This window comes from Apium graveolens, chromosome 8 (assembly GCF_009905375.1).
Source record: "Apium graveolens cultivar Ventura chromosome 8, ASM990537v1, whole genome shotgun sequence".
NCBI classification, from domain to species: Eukaryota; Viridiplantae; Streptophyta; class Magnoliopsida; order Apiales; family Apiaceae; genus Apium; species Apium graveolens.
Genome location: NC_133654.1, coordinates 153,615,373 through 153,631,257, shown reverse-complemented (window position 1 = coordinate 153,631,257; position 15,885 = coordinate 153,615,373). Strand labels below are relative to the sequence as shown.

At 33.5% G+C, this 15,885-nt stretch overlaps 2 protein-coding genes and 1 long non-coding RNA gene across 5 annotated transcripts; 2 read left to right on the top strand and 1 right to left on the bottom strand.

Annotated features, from left to right (window-relative positions):
- The first annotated feature begins 648 nt into the window (after positions 1 to 648).
- On the top strand, positions 649 to 1,429 carry LOC141677846 (uncharacterized). The gene has a single exon (XM_074483919.1). The coding sequence runs from the start codon at positions 667 to 669 to the stop codon at positions 1,234 to 1,236; it is 570 nt and encodes a 189-aa protein (XP_074340020.1). The 5' UTR covers positions 649 to 666; the 3' UTR covers positions 1,237 to 1,429.
- A 551-nt stretch (positions 1,430 to 1,980) lies between these two features.
- On the top strand, positions 1,981 to 4,797 carry LOC141677783 (uncharacterized). Its single transcript, XR_012557527.1, has 3 exons — positions 1,981 to 2,272; positions 2,388 to 2,458; positions 2,564 to 4,797. It is a non-coding gene; the product is annotated as an uncharacterized LOC141677783 (long non-coding RNA).
- A 133-nt stretch (positions 4,798 to 4,930) lies between these two features.
- LOC141677782 (peptidyl-prolyl cis-trans isomerase FKBP16-3, chloroplastic) lies at positions 4,931 to 9,268 on the bottom strand. Of its 3 annotated transcripts, none has more exons than XM_074483847.1 (7): positions 9,115 to 9,268; positions 7,871 to 8,151; positions 7,181 to 7,264; positions 6,689 to 6,738; positions 6,530 to 6,578; positions 6,191 to 6,265; positions 4,931 to 5,179 (listed from the first exon to the last, which is right to left on the bottom strand). In XM_074483847.1, the coding sequence occupies exons 1-7, from the start codon at positions 9,146 to 9,148 to the stop codon at positions 5,126 to 5,128; spliced, it is 627 nt and encodes a 208-aa protein (XP_074339948.1). In that variant the 5' UTR covers positions 9,149 to 9,268; the 3' UTR covers positions 4,931 to 5,125. The 3 variants fall into 3 exon arrangements, with proteins under 3 accessions (XP_074339948.1, XP_074339947.1, XP_074339949.1); XM_074483846.1 differs by lacking the exon at positions 4,931 to 5,179 and adding an exon at positions 5,384 to 5,673; XM_074483848.1 differs by lacking the exons at positions 4,931 to 5,179; positions 7,181 to 7,264 and adding an exon at positions 5,384 to 5,673.
- Positions 9,269 to 15,885: the final 6,617 nt, after the last annotated feature.

Below are 15,885 nucleotides of genomic sequence, written 5' to 3'. Positions count from 1 at the left end.
TTAAACAATTCGAAATTTATTAGATAAAAGATAAATCGGAAGCAGCTGGTCGGGATATCCTCGCAGGAGTTGAAAATGACAAGATTAACAATATAAGTAAAAAACAATTCCCAAACTAAACCAAAACAATTCAAGATTAAAAGTCATCGAAAGTCGACTAATATTAATAGGTACCAATCGAGTAATAATCCATAGTAAAAAGAAAAAAAAAACCTCTCAGTATATTAACGTTCACTCTCCCAGCAGAGAGCGCAAAAAAGCAAGGAGATAGTGATGTTTATTGTTTACTAAATGGTTTTTAAAAATAAAACGGGAATATTTGAGTTATTTACGGTGGGTATATAGCTATTTATCTCAATCTGGTTGGAGAAACAGTTAAGATACGAATAATTCTGATGCATAAACATAAACATTATATTTATATATGTATCATTTCGGCCAGATATGTTGGTAAATTTTATAAGTTAGTTTATTATTTATAACCCGTAATAGATTATCGATCAGACTTATAAGTTTAATTTATAAGAGCGTGAGATATTAGTAATGACGTTCAACTTAATAATTTATATAACGTATAAGCATTCATAAAATACTTATTTATTTAAAATAAAAATGACTTATTTAAAGATTTAATGATAACAAAAAATAAGGCTTTTAATCTGGAGAATGGCAAGAAGCAGAGCCATCAAAATAAGAAAAGGAAAGGACATTACAGTAGTGTGTATCGAAATTCCAAGTATGGGTAACTCAGCATCATCACAGGCACGAGTGAGTGAAACCCTCCGAACCTCCTCCGACTTCAACTCGGTTGTCAACTCAGTTTACCAAACCACGCTCTCTCTCGCCCAACACGCTTTCCCAGGCATCAAACCCTACCAACTCCTCTCCGCTTCCGACCAAATCCACGCTTCTCTCACTCTCATCAACTACCCTCTTGTCCTAAAATGGGTCCCATCTCCCCCCACGCGCTCTCAGGTCGATCAGGCATTCAAATCCATCAACCCCGAACAACAACACATAACTCTAGGAGAGGATGAGTTCACACATTTTGCAGTTGAGTTGTATGGGAACGCTATCGTTTCCGGTACTCAGAAGGCTGTTATGGTCAGACTTCCGGTGGGTATTGCTGGAATTCTGGGTGTTGGGGTTGTCGTGGGGAGGGGTAAGGCTTTGGTTAAGGCCGCGGTTGGGGTCTACGCGCTTGGTGCTGCCGTTGCGTTTTATTTTGGATTCTAGGATAACAATAATAATACTCCTCTCCTCTTCTTGTAATATTTTTTTTAAAGAATAAGTAATATATTGTATTTGTATGTTATGTGCTTGTATTTATTAAAATGGCAAAAATAACACCTTTTTCAGACTAAGCGATTACCTATTTTTTTAATATTTTGGCCATGTTTACTAATCAAATATCCATTCTCTCTCAAACTGGATATTTCAAAAAAAATTATATTCTTATTTTTTTTGTGTAAAAATGCTTTTTTCGAAAAAATTTAGCTTAAATACCCGGTCTGAGAATGGGTATTTGATCAATAAAAATGGCCAAAATATTAAAAGAATATTAAAAGAAAATATGTATTCTTGCCACTTAGTCCCAAAAATGTGTTTTTTTTGTCATTTTAATAAATAGAATGATGGCCAAAAATACTATATATTTTGAAATTAAAGACCCAAATACCAAATTTAAGAAATGCTGTTAAAAAGATTGGGTATTCTGGTATATACCCCACCAATATGAGAAATCGTATTATAATTTTAAAAAAATAAAAAAATAATGTTAAATATTCAGTTTGAGATGACGTATTTAAAATATTCTATCTGAGAAAGTATATTTCGTCAGTATTTTTGACCGCATTTCTCAAATTTGATATTTTGGTTACCAATTTAAAAAAAATGTTATATTTATTATTTTGTTAGAGTGTCATATATTTGCATGTTTTGTGCTTGTATTTATAATCTATATATCTATATAAAGCAGAATCTCGCGTGCGTGACGTGTCAGTTCTTAGCTTCCTCCTCGCCTATTTTCTCACTTCCTACCCAATCTGAATTTTGGGCTATTTTTTGTACAAATAAAAAATCATCAATTTAGGGTTTTCACTCTTCCGATACCTATAAGTTACAACCTTTTCATATGCCAATTCCGCTCAAAGAACCAACCTTTTCATCTGCTAAACCCGCTTAAAGCACCATGAGTATATATAGATGTGGATATAATTATGCCCCTAATGACTACGCTAAGTGAATAACAAAATTGGGGTGAATTAACCAGGTTTGGTCCTGCTCAATTTTAATTTTCTGCAGCTGTGTGTATATAATACACACATTCAAGTGAAGCTATATATGTATTGATTTAATTTTATTTATGTCTTCTTTTATATTGTTAGGGATTTTGGATTCTTTGCAGGGATGCAATGATCAATTCTCCGGGTTACTTTGTTTGACTCATGGATTACTTGTAAGTCCTTAGTATATAGTACTGAGCATATTTTTTTTCATTCTTCTTAAAAAGTGAAGATCTTGACGAGACCCTTTTATTCTATTATCATTGTTTGTGTTTCAGGATTGAAGTGAAATCTCCCGATGAGTTTTTGCATTTTAAAGTGTGGGATTCTGATTAAGTGTTTAATTAAAAATTAAAATTATTGGATAATTATCTGCAAATTTGGGTTGAGTTACTATTCTTCCTATTAAATTATAATGGTAGAAAGTGTATCTAGGAACTGAGACTTTGATAAGATGAAGGTGAATGATACGAAAAATTAAAAACAGGTTCTTCAGCTTATTGAACTTATAAAGCCAAGATCTTTATAGCACATTTTTAACCAGTTTCCATTGTCTGGTTTAATCCCCATTACTGCATCAATTCCACTGAACCGTGGATGCCCTTTTGTTAGTTTTAAGACTTAAAACATGGCCTTTGTGGTTCTCACAGTGTGCTTCTTAATCTTGATTACGTAGACTTATATCATTTTTCATATTATATATGGTTATCTTAGTGATATTGCAAGTCTGAGTAATATATACACATACTGATAGTAAAGATTCAATTTTGATGACATTGGAAGTATAATATTTATATATATAAATATTACAACTGCTAGCATTTTATGTTTCTTAGCACTAACTTTGATTGTGTGATTGTGTATCTTCGAATGAAAGTTTATTAAAATAAATTTTACAACTACATTTAAAGAGCTTCTTTGTTGCTTTGAGTTTAAGAAGCTAGGATTTAAATCAACCACGACCACCTATATACGGTTTCTAAATGAACCACAACTACCTCTGTCCAATTGCCAAATGTCTGGTATGTTACTCTTTTCTGCATCAGTTGTGCAAATTCGTAGTTCCCCTATTGTAGACCTGTTACAGTTTTCTGGATTTAATGTTCTGCTTGAAAATATTGATTTGGTAGATTTATCGCATTTGAGTTGTCTCTGTGATATTGTGCACAAATTAATTTCTCTAGATATATGGGGTAGTTTAAAAGAAACATGACTTGAGAGATATGATACTACTTTTGGTATAGGGATCCTGAAAGACCATTAACTGAATTGATCCGAAAAAGCCCTCTTGTAAGAGACCAGTACTTAGGTAACAAAAGAGAAGTTATTCGATTAATTTGCTACAAGGCAAGATAAGTATTTGTAAGTAATCTAACAAACTAGATTTTCTATAACTTGGGAATACCTTGTATTTTATGGCTAGGTTAGCATTTTTCCCTCTGAAGCGTCGAAGGATTAAGTACCCAACTTTTAACCAAAGCACAAATACACAGAGTTAGAACTACAGAATAACATTGTTTGATTTATTTTTGGTAATGAAAAATGGGTACATGGTTTCATTCATATTATGTTTTGTTGTAGTACAGTACAAGTAATATTTGCTTCTCCGTTTATTGTCGTGCCTGGTGGATGGTATTGAAAGTGCTGCTGGTGCATATGATCTAGAAAAATTCCATTGGAATATCAATCTTACCTAGGCATGCCCAAATTGCAAATGTATTGTCAACCATACTGATTTATGAATACTCGTACATTTCCCTGAATCTAATTTAGTATGTCAAGAACGTTTTATATTTACATGAACCTTTTGTATGAGATAATTTGTGTGTATAAATATATGTATTAGCTAAATATAACATAATATTGTCATTTTAGCGGTGAGCCTTTAAGTTGCTCATGAACCTTTTGTATGAGATAATTTGTGTGTAAATATATATATTAGCTAAATATAACATAATATTGTCATTTTAGCGGTGAGCCTTTAAGTTGCTGGTTTGGCTTTTAGTCGTTGTAACACTTTGAACAGGTAGTAAAAATTAGGTGTTTGTTACTATGTATTCAGGTGACAGGCAGTGGGTGGTTAAGAATACCTAGAGGGGTGCAATTCGACCCATCTGGATCAAGAAATTTTAGGACATCTACTAGACAAAGCTCATTGTGAAAATTTGAAACCTCATCCTTTAATAAACGAGTTTATCACAACTGTTGAGATGAAAATGTGAATGAATGTATTTAATAATAATATCACTAATTTTTGGAGCATACAATTTTTTTTAATTGAAAATACATTTAATGGAGCAAGAGTAGGAATTACAAACTTGTACAAAGGCAATAAATTTAGATAAGAATAAAGCTATTCAAGACATAATTGATCTCTTTTTTTTGTTAAATTTTAGACTTCCATATACTGATTGCAGTGAATGCAACATTATGCTTAACTTTCATAGTAAAATGTAATAGTCTTTTTATTGCAGGGAAAAAGGGTTGATGTAATGTAAATATCTACTAAAATAACATGATGTCATTTTGTAAATCAAGTCTATTAACATGTTGGTTAGCACTTAGCAATATAATATGAGATAGTTTTATTTGACTATTGAAAGGCTTGCTACGAAGCATACAATATAAAAGTTTGCTACAATACAAATACAAATCTGCATTCAATATAACATGTGAAATAGTTTTATTAAGCATCAAATCGAATACTTAAAGATGATTATTTTAATTTAATAAAAAACATTTGTGTTAATAATTTTCTCGAACCGCGCGAAGCGCGGTATTTTTACCTAGTTTTGTAATAAGCACGTATGCTTATTTGAATCACACTTGACAGTAAGTTTTTAAATGATCTGCGCAGACACGAAATAGAAATGATTTTCCAGTTTTCGGGTTCCCTGCATTTGTTTGATGCAAAAAAATTGAAATTAGAATATGGATAAATATCTATACTGTTTTTTAATACTATCAATTGCCAATAAAGAGGGAAACAAAATGTCAATCTCTCTGATAGAATATTGGATAATAATAATGTATACGGGAAAAGAAACAAACGGCGATAATGCATATACAGGAAAAGAAACAAACGGCAATCGCTGATGTAAAATGACAAATATAAAACCTGGAAGATATATTATTTTTTTCAATGATTATGTAAAAATGAATAGCCAAGTGTTGTTGATATAGCAATCACATACACCATATACGTATCTATCTGAGCTCTCGTGATTGTATACAGGGAATTGGCGGGAAAACATATTAACAAAGATGGTCACTCATCATCAATTTCAAGACCTGGAATGTACTCCAAGCTTACATCGAAAATGACTGGGCTATTAGGAGCCACTCTTGGCCTTCCCGGAGCAGAAGTCAGACCTTTAGGAAATGCCAACTATAAAATTAAAAAAGAACTTTATCAAATATCCGAGTATCAGAAATGTGGTTGGAGAATATATTGAAGCAAAAACATTTCCCTAGTTTTATGCTCATCTTTAACTTCTGTATCGGGAAGGAAGACTGTGCTCTATAATTGGAATGTAACTAATGAATTTAGGACTAAAATAAGCATCACCTATTCCAAAGGCATCTTCATGAATTACAATTAAAATTTAATGTTTCATAGAATCTTACATTAGATGCTATAATTACTAAAGCATTCTATAATTCCTCTACAATATCAATGTAAATAAATGTTGATCAAGACATTTTTTTCAGATTTGGGATTAACAGGCTTGTATATAGGAGCTGAGGGAGGCATAAGCATGGGGTCAGGTGAGCTCACTCGCAAGTTAACTGCTTCCTAAAGTACTCTAGTTTCACAAGGATGCAGGAGACAGTCTGCCAATCATTGTATCACAAAATACTGTACAAAGAGTTCAAAATACTTTATTTTAAGGTAAATAACTTACAGATCCGGGAATATATAGTCGGCGCTTTCCCCCAACTTTCATGCTCAATATACCTTCATCCAAACCCTTGATCACCTGTTTTAGTCAGTAGCATTAGTAGTAGTAGTACACCGAGATGTAATACTAATCAACCCCACATTTTCTTAAAACATATAGGCTCAGAACCAAATTTAAAGAAACTCGAACTGAAGTATTTTACTTGCGTTCATGATGTCGCAGTACCTCAATTGACCAACTAGAGGTCCACTAGAAAATGTAATTTATTTAGAAATAGGATCAGTTAGGACCCAAAACCCTCTTATTCATGACAAATGAACAGAACCTATAGTCTGACATTACCTGACCAGATCCTATGCGGAAGATATAAAGTTGACCTTTCTCCAATGAACTGTAAGTAAAAGGAAACATCAAGTAAACCATTCCATCAGTTATTTATTTAAGTTGTATGCTTTGGATCGGTGAACACATTGTGGCGCAAGCACTCGCAAAGCAGTTTACCTATCAAATATCTGTCCTGATGGAACCATTGCAACACAATTTGCAGCCACCTGCAGTGATGCATTATGTTATAAACCTAGACATAATATCTGAAATCAATACTTGGACTAGTTAAAACTACATGATTTGGTTACCTTAATCTAACTTTATCATCAGCTTTTTCTTTATGCATTATCTTTGTTAACAGGCTACTACAACATTACCATCTCCACCAGAACTGCCGATGATTGGCAGTAGGTACTTTTTATCTTGATGTCAGGAATTGAATCACAATAAGTTCATACTGACTATGTTTAGTTTATTGATGCATATATGACATATCATGATATGCGAGTATCGTAGTTAAGTACTGCGCTGCTACTGCAACAAGATATGTAACAAAAGTTATTTTTTTCAATCTCATTATTTATTTTAAAGTCTTTACTGAACCAAGCAACTTCTTAAAGTTTTTACTCATCCATGTCTTAATTATTATACTATTAGATAACATACCTGAAATCCAACAGGGGGACTAGGGCCTGCACCAACTTTTATATCTTTATACTGCAAGCCTGACTCTGTGGTTATCATGGGTGCCTTCAAAATAATACAAGTTTTCTTAATATATTGTAACTGTGTCATCTACAGAGGTCAATACGTACCCACTGGACACTGTGTACATGAAGGCTTTTAGATGAAAACGCTATGGAACCTCCACCGTGCCGGGGGACCAAGCAGGAATATGAAGAATATTAAACCATTTTGGAATCAGCATACTCAATTGCAAGTCAAGAAAACCGTTGTATATAAATAAAAAATGCGGTGACCAATCAACAGCATAAGTTATTGCAACAAGGCATATTCAAATTTAATGAAAAATGGAATTCTAGTGATTGCTCAATATTGTATGTAATTTGGTCTTTGACACAGAGTGAGGACATCTGCTTTGGTGTTAACTAGTCTTTAAAGCGCTAGGTGAACAGACATGACAGCGACATTCACTCAGGTTTAGAAGCTAGAGCATTACTTTAGACACATATACTTCGTCGAGAAACACGACTATATTATGCATTTTGTTATAAATTCATGTCATCAGATGTTTTTAAATCATATTTCATAATAGAGGTCAAAACAACAGGTATCCATGAGAATTGTCTGAACAGAAAATAATAAATTCGAGAGAGCTAATTAACCTCACCATACATTTTCAAGCTCTTTTTGACACTCTTCATCACATAACATTGGTTTATCCTCTGGGGGCAAACCTGCTGACTTGGCATTAGATGAGTACAATAAATTGCTAGAAACCCCCAAAGCTAAACCAATCATACTCCGACGTGTCACCACTGACACCTCATATTCAACATCAGTTTCCTGTGAAGGTTTTCTTTCTAGTTCTGAACTCAAGCACCGCATATTCATGCATTGTAGTTTGCCTCTAGCAATTTGATGACAGGCAGAAAATTGTTTAGAACACATAGATCCTACACAAGTGGTAAACGACGGTTTTAGGAACACAATTCTTAGATATAGTAAAACTATATAACCTGCCACAGATTTACATTCTCCAAGTTAAACAGCTAATCTGGTAGAAAGAATCCAGTGTTACTGGAAAAAAAAATATAGCTATCACTCAAAACTTATTTCTTCTTTAGTTATTTGTCTATTTTCAAAAGGCGGCTGTAATATTACGAATTGAGCTACAAGATCAAATACACTTTTGTATCACCTAAATAATAAAACTCGTCAGTGTTATATTTCAAGACACTAGAACCTGTACAATGTACTTATGTTCTACAACAGCTACAGATCCACATCTAAGTAAAAATAATGTACTTAAATTGCCACTATCAATAGTAAATAAATTCAATTTTAAAATCAATCATACAAAACCCCACGATTTTAGCCGAACATCTGTAGAAAGCAGTGATCTAATTTCCTTCATAAGTCTCATATACACTACATTAGATTCTTGTTAATTGTGTTATTTCTATCTAACTTTTCTTCTTTTTTGATTGAATAATGACACGTTTGTATACATAATCTCATTGTGATTGATTTATACATACTAAATTTACATCATAATCCCTATTCGCTGATCTACCGAATGTTAGCAATTCAAGAGAGTATCCAAACTTAATCCCCTAAACTTAAAATGATCTAACTCCTTAAGATTTTAGAAAAGGTCGTAATCTAACAGGCATACAAACAAAGCAATAGAGGTGTACAACAGAGTTAATGTGGCTCATAACATGATATGATTACAACATTGCCTAAAAAAAATAATTAAAGTGAAACATAAAAAACCAACAATTAACGTGAGTAGAAGAATTTCAACTTAATATTACTGATTCAAGAAAAGTGGAATATTAGAATAAAAAAGCATATTATATAATTCATGGTGTTGAGAACTAATCATAATAGAAGGCATCAAAGAATGAAATTACCAAGTGGAAGCAGGTGCAGAGATATAGAAGCCATTTCAAATTTCAGGAATGCGCAAAGAAAGGCCTTGTTTGGATTTTAAATGAATGAATATGGATAATGCTATCCATGGCCAGATCACTTCCATGTACTTTTTTTTTATTTACTCAAATATCCCTGGAGTCGACTAAATGAGCACCCATGTATATAATTCGAGCACGGTTCGTTTTAAGTGGATTCTTCTAGGCTCATTTAATTTAGATAAATTAAGTTTGGACAAAATTATTGGCTTGTTTAAGTTAATCGAGCGAGCCAAATATATTCCAAAATTTGATTAAGCTCGACACAAAATTTGTGAATTTGACTTGATTCGAACTTGAAATTTGAGAGCTCGTTTAAAAAATAATTTAAAAATTAAATTAATTCATATATATCATTAAATTTTTTGAAAATTTAAAATATCATTAAATTTAATATATTTTAACATCCGTACAGTTGAATCTTCAAAAATATTATAAAAAAAAACAGAAATCTCAAAATGGGACAAAACACTAGTCACAACTATTACTAAATATAATAGTGACATATTAAGATCTCAATCATTAAATTAATTATATCTTGACATTCATACAATTTTCTAAAACTTAATTTAACGTAATATGTAATAGAAATAATATAGCTCAAAATAATATAGCTCAACATGGAAAAATAAATAATACTACCTACGAAACACTTTAAATTGTTTGTCGTCTCGAACTCTAACACACGTCGCTTCCACTGACATAAGGAAACTAAGTCCGAGGCGTTGAACTACACATGTCGCCTCCCAGAACCAAGTCATGATTCGTGTCGTCTTCTGGGTTTCTTAGGTCGAAAGTATCTAAATATAGCACATGGCGTCTCTTCAACTTGGCTGCAACATTGTGAAGCATTTCAACATATGGTTGTGTTTAGCCATAAATATATGTTAAATACGAGAGCTCCATTGAAAGTCAAATTTATTTATTTAGCTTGTATTTATATGTTATACTAGCGATTTATTGTACATAATCCTAATTGATCAGAGTGTAGCAAATCTTAAGTTTTATAATAATACAACATATATTAATAAAACTTGCTTTGTTATTTCGATTTCGCGGTTAAATTAAGAACTTGTTTAAAATTGAAATATTTTGAGTTTCAAGTCCCCTTCTACGATATTTTAGAACCTTGGTATAGAATCTTGTTAATTGACATACAAATCAAAATCTGCAGGAAGAGACAAAAATAAATTCTTACAAAATTTTATCGCAATTTTCTAATTTTCAAAATTTTTATTCTCGATATTTTTTGTTAGATATATTTGAGATGTCATGTCTAATATGATTTGTATTTAGTTTTCAGAACTTACCAACAAGACAAATCAGGACTTACTGAAATCAGAACTTACTGGAAGTCGGAACTTAATATCACAACTTAAGGTCATATCAGAACTTAAGTGCGGGAAGACTTTTCAGTTAAGGAATGAAGCTGATTTACAGGAGAAGATCGAGACTAAAACAAAAGTAGATATGCATGGAAAGAGTTAGAAAACTGGAAGACTTGTAGAAGATATCTGATTGATATATTTTAGGAGACATAATTGTATTTCATATCAATTAGAAATTATCTTGTAACTGTGTACAATATAAACACAGACTTAGGGTTTACACTATATGTATTATCATTATCGAGAAGATTATACATTGTAACCTAGCAGCTCCTAGTGATATTTGTTCATCACTGAAAGAGAACAACAGTTCTTATTGTAACAAAATTTATTCAATATACTTGATCTTTGTTACATACTTGTGTTAAATCGATTTGATTGTAAAAACACTGTATTCAACCACTTCTACAGTGTTGTGTGACCTAACAAGTGGTATCAGAGCTTTTCTGTTAACACACATACAGTAAAGATCCAAACAATCATTTCTGAAGAAACACAAACCCCAACCAAGCCCACCAAAACTCAAGAAACTCAAAACACCCAAACCCACAATCGATATGAGACTATTAGGGTTCCCATACTGAGACCTTCTAAGTATCCCATATGGAAAGTGAAGATGACTATGTTTCTGGAAGCTACAGATCCAGAATACCTTGATAGGATTAATGAAGGACCATATAAGCCTACCAAGCTCTATATTGCAGTTGCAGATCAACCAGCAAAGTTCATACCAAAGGAGAAAGGTGGTTAAACAGCTGAATACATCTCATCTATTGCCAAGGATGCAAGGGTAAGGGATTTGCTGCATAGTGTCATTGATAATGTCATGTGGGATGTTTTGGAGACAAGATGTCAGGGAACTGATGCAATAAAAAAAACAGGAGGACTATACTCACTCAAGAGTATGAGCACTTTGACTCAAAAGCTGATGAGTCATTAACTGATTTATATGACAGGTTTGTCAAACTCTTGAATGATCTGTCACTGGTGGACAAGGAATATGATCTTGAAGATTCAAATCTAAAATTCTTTTAAGCTCTTCCTGAAAATTGGGATTTGAAGTCTACTACCATAAGAGAGAACTATGACCTTACTGAAACTACTTTTGATGAAATTTATGGTATGCTCAAGACTTATGAACTTGAGATGGATCAAAGGAGCAAGAGGCATGGAAGAAAGTCAAGGACAGTTGCTCTTAAAACAGAGGAGGAATCTCCTAAAGTTGTTGCTTCAAAGAGGGGCAAAGGAAAGGCTCTCATCATAAAGTCTGATTCAGAGTCATCATATTTCGATGATGATGATTCAGAAACTGAAAGTTTACCTGAAATGGATATTGATGAAGAGATGATGGAATTGTGTGCTTTTATGGTAAAGGGTATCACAAAGATAGCCTATAGGAAATTCAGAAAAGGCAAGAAGTTTTTCAGGAAAAGTGGAAGTTCTGATAAGAAAGGATTCAGAAAGTTTGAAGGTAAAGGAAAGTCTGACAGAGGAGACAACTCAAATGTCAAATGCTACAATTGTGGTGAAAGAGGCCACATATCTCCTGACTGCAAGAAAGGAAAAAGTGATAAAGGCAAGACACTTGTCACAAAGAAGAAAAGCCGGACAGATACTTCAGATTCTGAATATGAGGTGAACTATGCCTTGATGGAAAATGCTGATAGCAGTCCTGAAACTGCTGAATCAACTTATGATTTTCATACTGATGATATTACTGAGTTGAGATTATATCTTAAAACCATGTTCATTAGTTATAGAGATCAGACTTTAACATGTGAAAGATTAACATCTGAAAATCTTGCATTTAAAAAGAGAAATGACTATTTAGAAAAGGAGTTAGTTTTTCTTCATCAAACTAAGAAAGAAAGAGATGATGCTTTGTATGTTAGAGATGAAGTGCTAAAATTGAATGAATCTCTAAAAACTGATTTAGAAAAGGAAAGAGAGATTATCAGAACTTGGACTAACTCTGGCAGAACAACTCGGAATTTACTTAGTAGTGGAAACTGGAAAGAGGGCTTAGGTTATGGAGATGATAAAAGTGAGAAAGGAACTGAACAAATTGAGCCAATTGTTGTTAAACAGACTGCTAAGCCAAAGGTAAATCATGTTAAGTTTGTAGCAAAAACTGCAAAGTCTGATTCTGAAAAGATGAAAGAGTCTAGGACAGAAGTCAAGGAAAAGTCAACTTCTGACAAATTAGAACAGGATAAACCAGCTGAAGTAAACATAGACTTAATGACAAAGAAGCAGCTTAAGCATAAGCTGAAAGAGATTAGAAATGTCAACAAGGTAAAGTAAGCTAGGAAAAATAGGAATGGAAAGGAAGGTGTGAATAAAAGCAATAATTATATGCATGTTCCTAATGCTCCTAGAAAGAAATGTTATAACTGTGGAAACTCTAACCATCTTGCTTCTTTTTGCAGGAAAAATAAAGATATAAACTCTTTACCTCCTAGATCAGGAGTTAAGAGTCAGTCTGTTAGGTTTAAGCCACAAAATCCTTGTTTTCATTGTGGTAGTTTATGGCATTCCATTTATACTTGTAAGGAATATCATAGTTTGTACTATGATTATTATCAAATAAAACCTTCTTTGAAGAAAGTTTCCTTCTAGTGTAAAGTCTGATGCAAAGTCTGATATAAATTTTGATAAACAGCATGTTAGCATAAACTCTGAAATTAAATCCGCTGCAAATGCTAACAAACTTAAAAAGGCCAAAGGATCCAAGCAAGTCTGGGTCCTTAAAACTAATCAATAGTGGTCTTTGTGATTGCAGGGCAACAGGAAAAATATCCTAGTTCTGGACAGTGGATGTTCAGGACATATGACTAGAAATAAAGCCCTGCTATCAGACTTTGTGGAGAAAGCTGGCCTATGAGTTTCTTATGGAGATGGAAACATGGGAAAAACTCTGGGATATGGCAATATCAATCTTGGGAATATCATCATTGAAACAGTAGCTCTTGTCTCAGGACTTAAAATAGAATCTGCTAAGTGTGAGTTAAATCTGTGACAGGGGTTATCATGTGGATTTCTTTGAAGAACACTGTGAAGTTATAAGCAATTCCACAGGTAAAGTGGTTCTGAAAGGTTACATGCATGGTAACATTTATGAAGCCAGACTTTCAACAAGTTCTGATGGTTCTGCAATCTGTCTGTTGAGTAAAGCATCAATTGAAGAAAGCTGGAATTGGCACAAAAGACTCTCTCATTTAAATTTCAACAACATAAATGAGCTTGTAAGGAAAGATCTTGTGAGGGGACTGCCAAAATCAGTTTTTGCTCCTGATGGCTTTTGTGATTCATGTCAAAAGGAAAAATAAAGAAAATCTTCATTCAAGAGAAAAACTGAATCTTCAATTCTTGAGCCTTATCACCTACTGCATGTTGATCTATTTGGTCCAGTCAATGTCATGTCTATTGCAAATAAGAAATATGCTATGGTTATAGTGGATGAGTTCACAAGATACACTTGGGTGTATTTCTTGCACAAGAAGAATGAAACTGCATCTACTCTAACTGATCATGTCAGACAGCTGGATAAATTGGTCAAAGATTCTGTCAAAATTATAATAAGTGATAATGACACCGAGTTCAAGAATTCAATCATGAAAGAGTTCTGTAAAGAGCATGGAATCAAACAGGAATTTTCTGCACCTGGAACTCCACAGCAAAATAGAGTTGTAGAAAGAAAGAACATGACTCTCATTGAAGCTGCACGAACTATGCTTGATGAAGCAAAGCTACCAACCTACTTTTGGGCTGAAGCTGTGCAGACTGCTTGTTTTACACAGAATGCTACACTCATAAACAAACATGGAAAAACACCATATGAGATGGTGAAGAAAAAGAAGCCAAATCTGAAATACTTTCATGTATTTGGATGTAAGTGTTTTGTTCTTAAGACTCATCCTGAACAGCTGTCAAAATTTGATCTAAAAGTTGATGAAGGAATTTTTGTTGGATTTCCACTTTCCACAAAAGCCTTCAGAGTCTACAATTTAAGAACAAGGGTTGTCATGGAATCTATCAATGTATCTTTTGATGATAAGAAGATTACCGGACTTGAAGATTTCAATGATCATGATCAGCTGAGATTTGAAAATGAAGATTTAAATTCTGATTCTGTAAATTCTGATGACTTAAACTCTGATCCTGTAAGTTCTGACGGGTTAAGTTCTGATGATATTGAAACTGTGGTAACTACTGAAAGGGAAAATGCACCTGTCTAGGGGAGCAAGATAATGATCCTACCACATCTCAAGACTCTCAAGAAGCATCAGAACCTGTCACTGGCTCTTCAAGTTCTGATTCATCAAGTTCTGATGAGCCAAATTCTGATAATTCTGGAAACTCTGATTCTTCAAATCCTAAAGGATCCAACTCAAATTATGAAGTCTCATAGAGCATAACTACAGGGGGAGTATCAGAAAATGCTGATGGAGACATCATGGATCATGGGGGAGGATCCAGTTCTAGAGAACAACTTCCATCTGCTAGGAAGTGGACTAAGGCACATACATCTGACTTAATAATTGGAGATCCTGAAGTAGGTGTCAGAAATAGAACAACAACATCAAATGAATGTCTCTATCATTCTTTTCTATCTCAGACTGAACCAAAGAATGTGGAAGAAACTCTTCAAGATGCTGATTGGGTGCAAGCAATGCAGGAAGAGTTAAATGAATTTGAAAGAAATAAAGTCTGGACCCTAGTACCAAGACCAAAGAACAGATCAATTGTTGGCACAAAATGGGTGTTCAGAAACAAAACTAACAGTGATGGCATAATTACAAGAAACAAAGCAAGGCTGGTTGCTAAAGGTTACTCTCAATAGGAGGGTATTGATTATGATGAAACATTTGCACCAGTTGCTAGATTGGAAGCCATAAGAATCTTTTTGGCTTATGCTGCTCATAAAAAGTTTAAAGTCTTTCAAATGGATGCGAAAAGTGCTTTTCTCCATGGAGAATTGGAAGAAGAGGTATATGTTGAACAACCTCCAGGATTTGTAGATTCAAAATTTCTAAATCATGTCTACAGACTTGACAAAGCACTTTATGGCCTTAAGCAAGCTCCAAGAGCATGGTATGAGACTTTAGCTCAATTCCTTTTGGAAAGTGGATTTCACAGAGGTACAATTGATAAAACATTGTTCTACCTCAACCATGGAAAGGACTTACTGTTGGTACAGATATATGTTAATGATATCATATTTGGTTCTGCAAATGCCAAACTCTGTGAAAGGTTTGCAAAGCTAATGCAGTCAAGATATCAAATGAGTATGATGGGAGAACTTAGCTATTTTCCGAGACTTCAA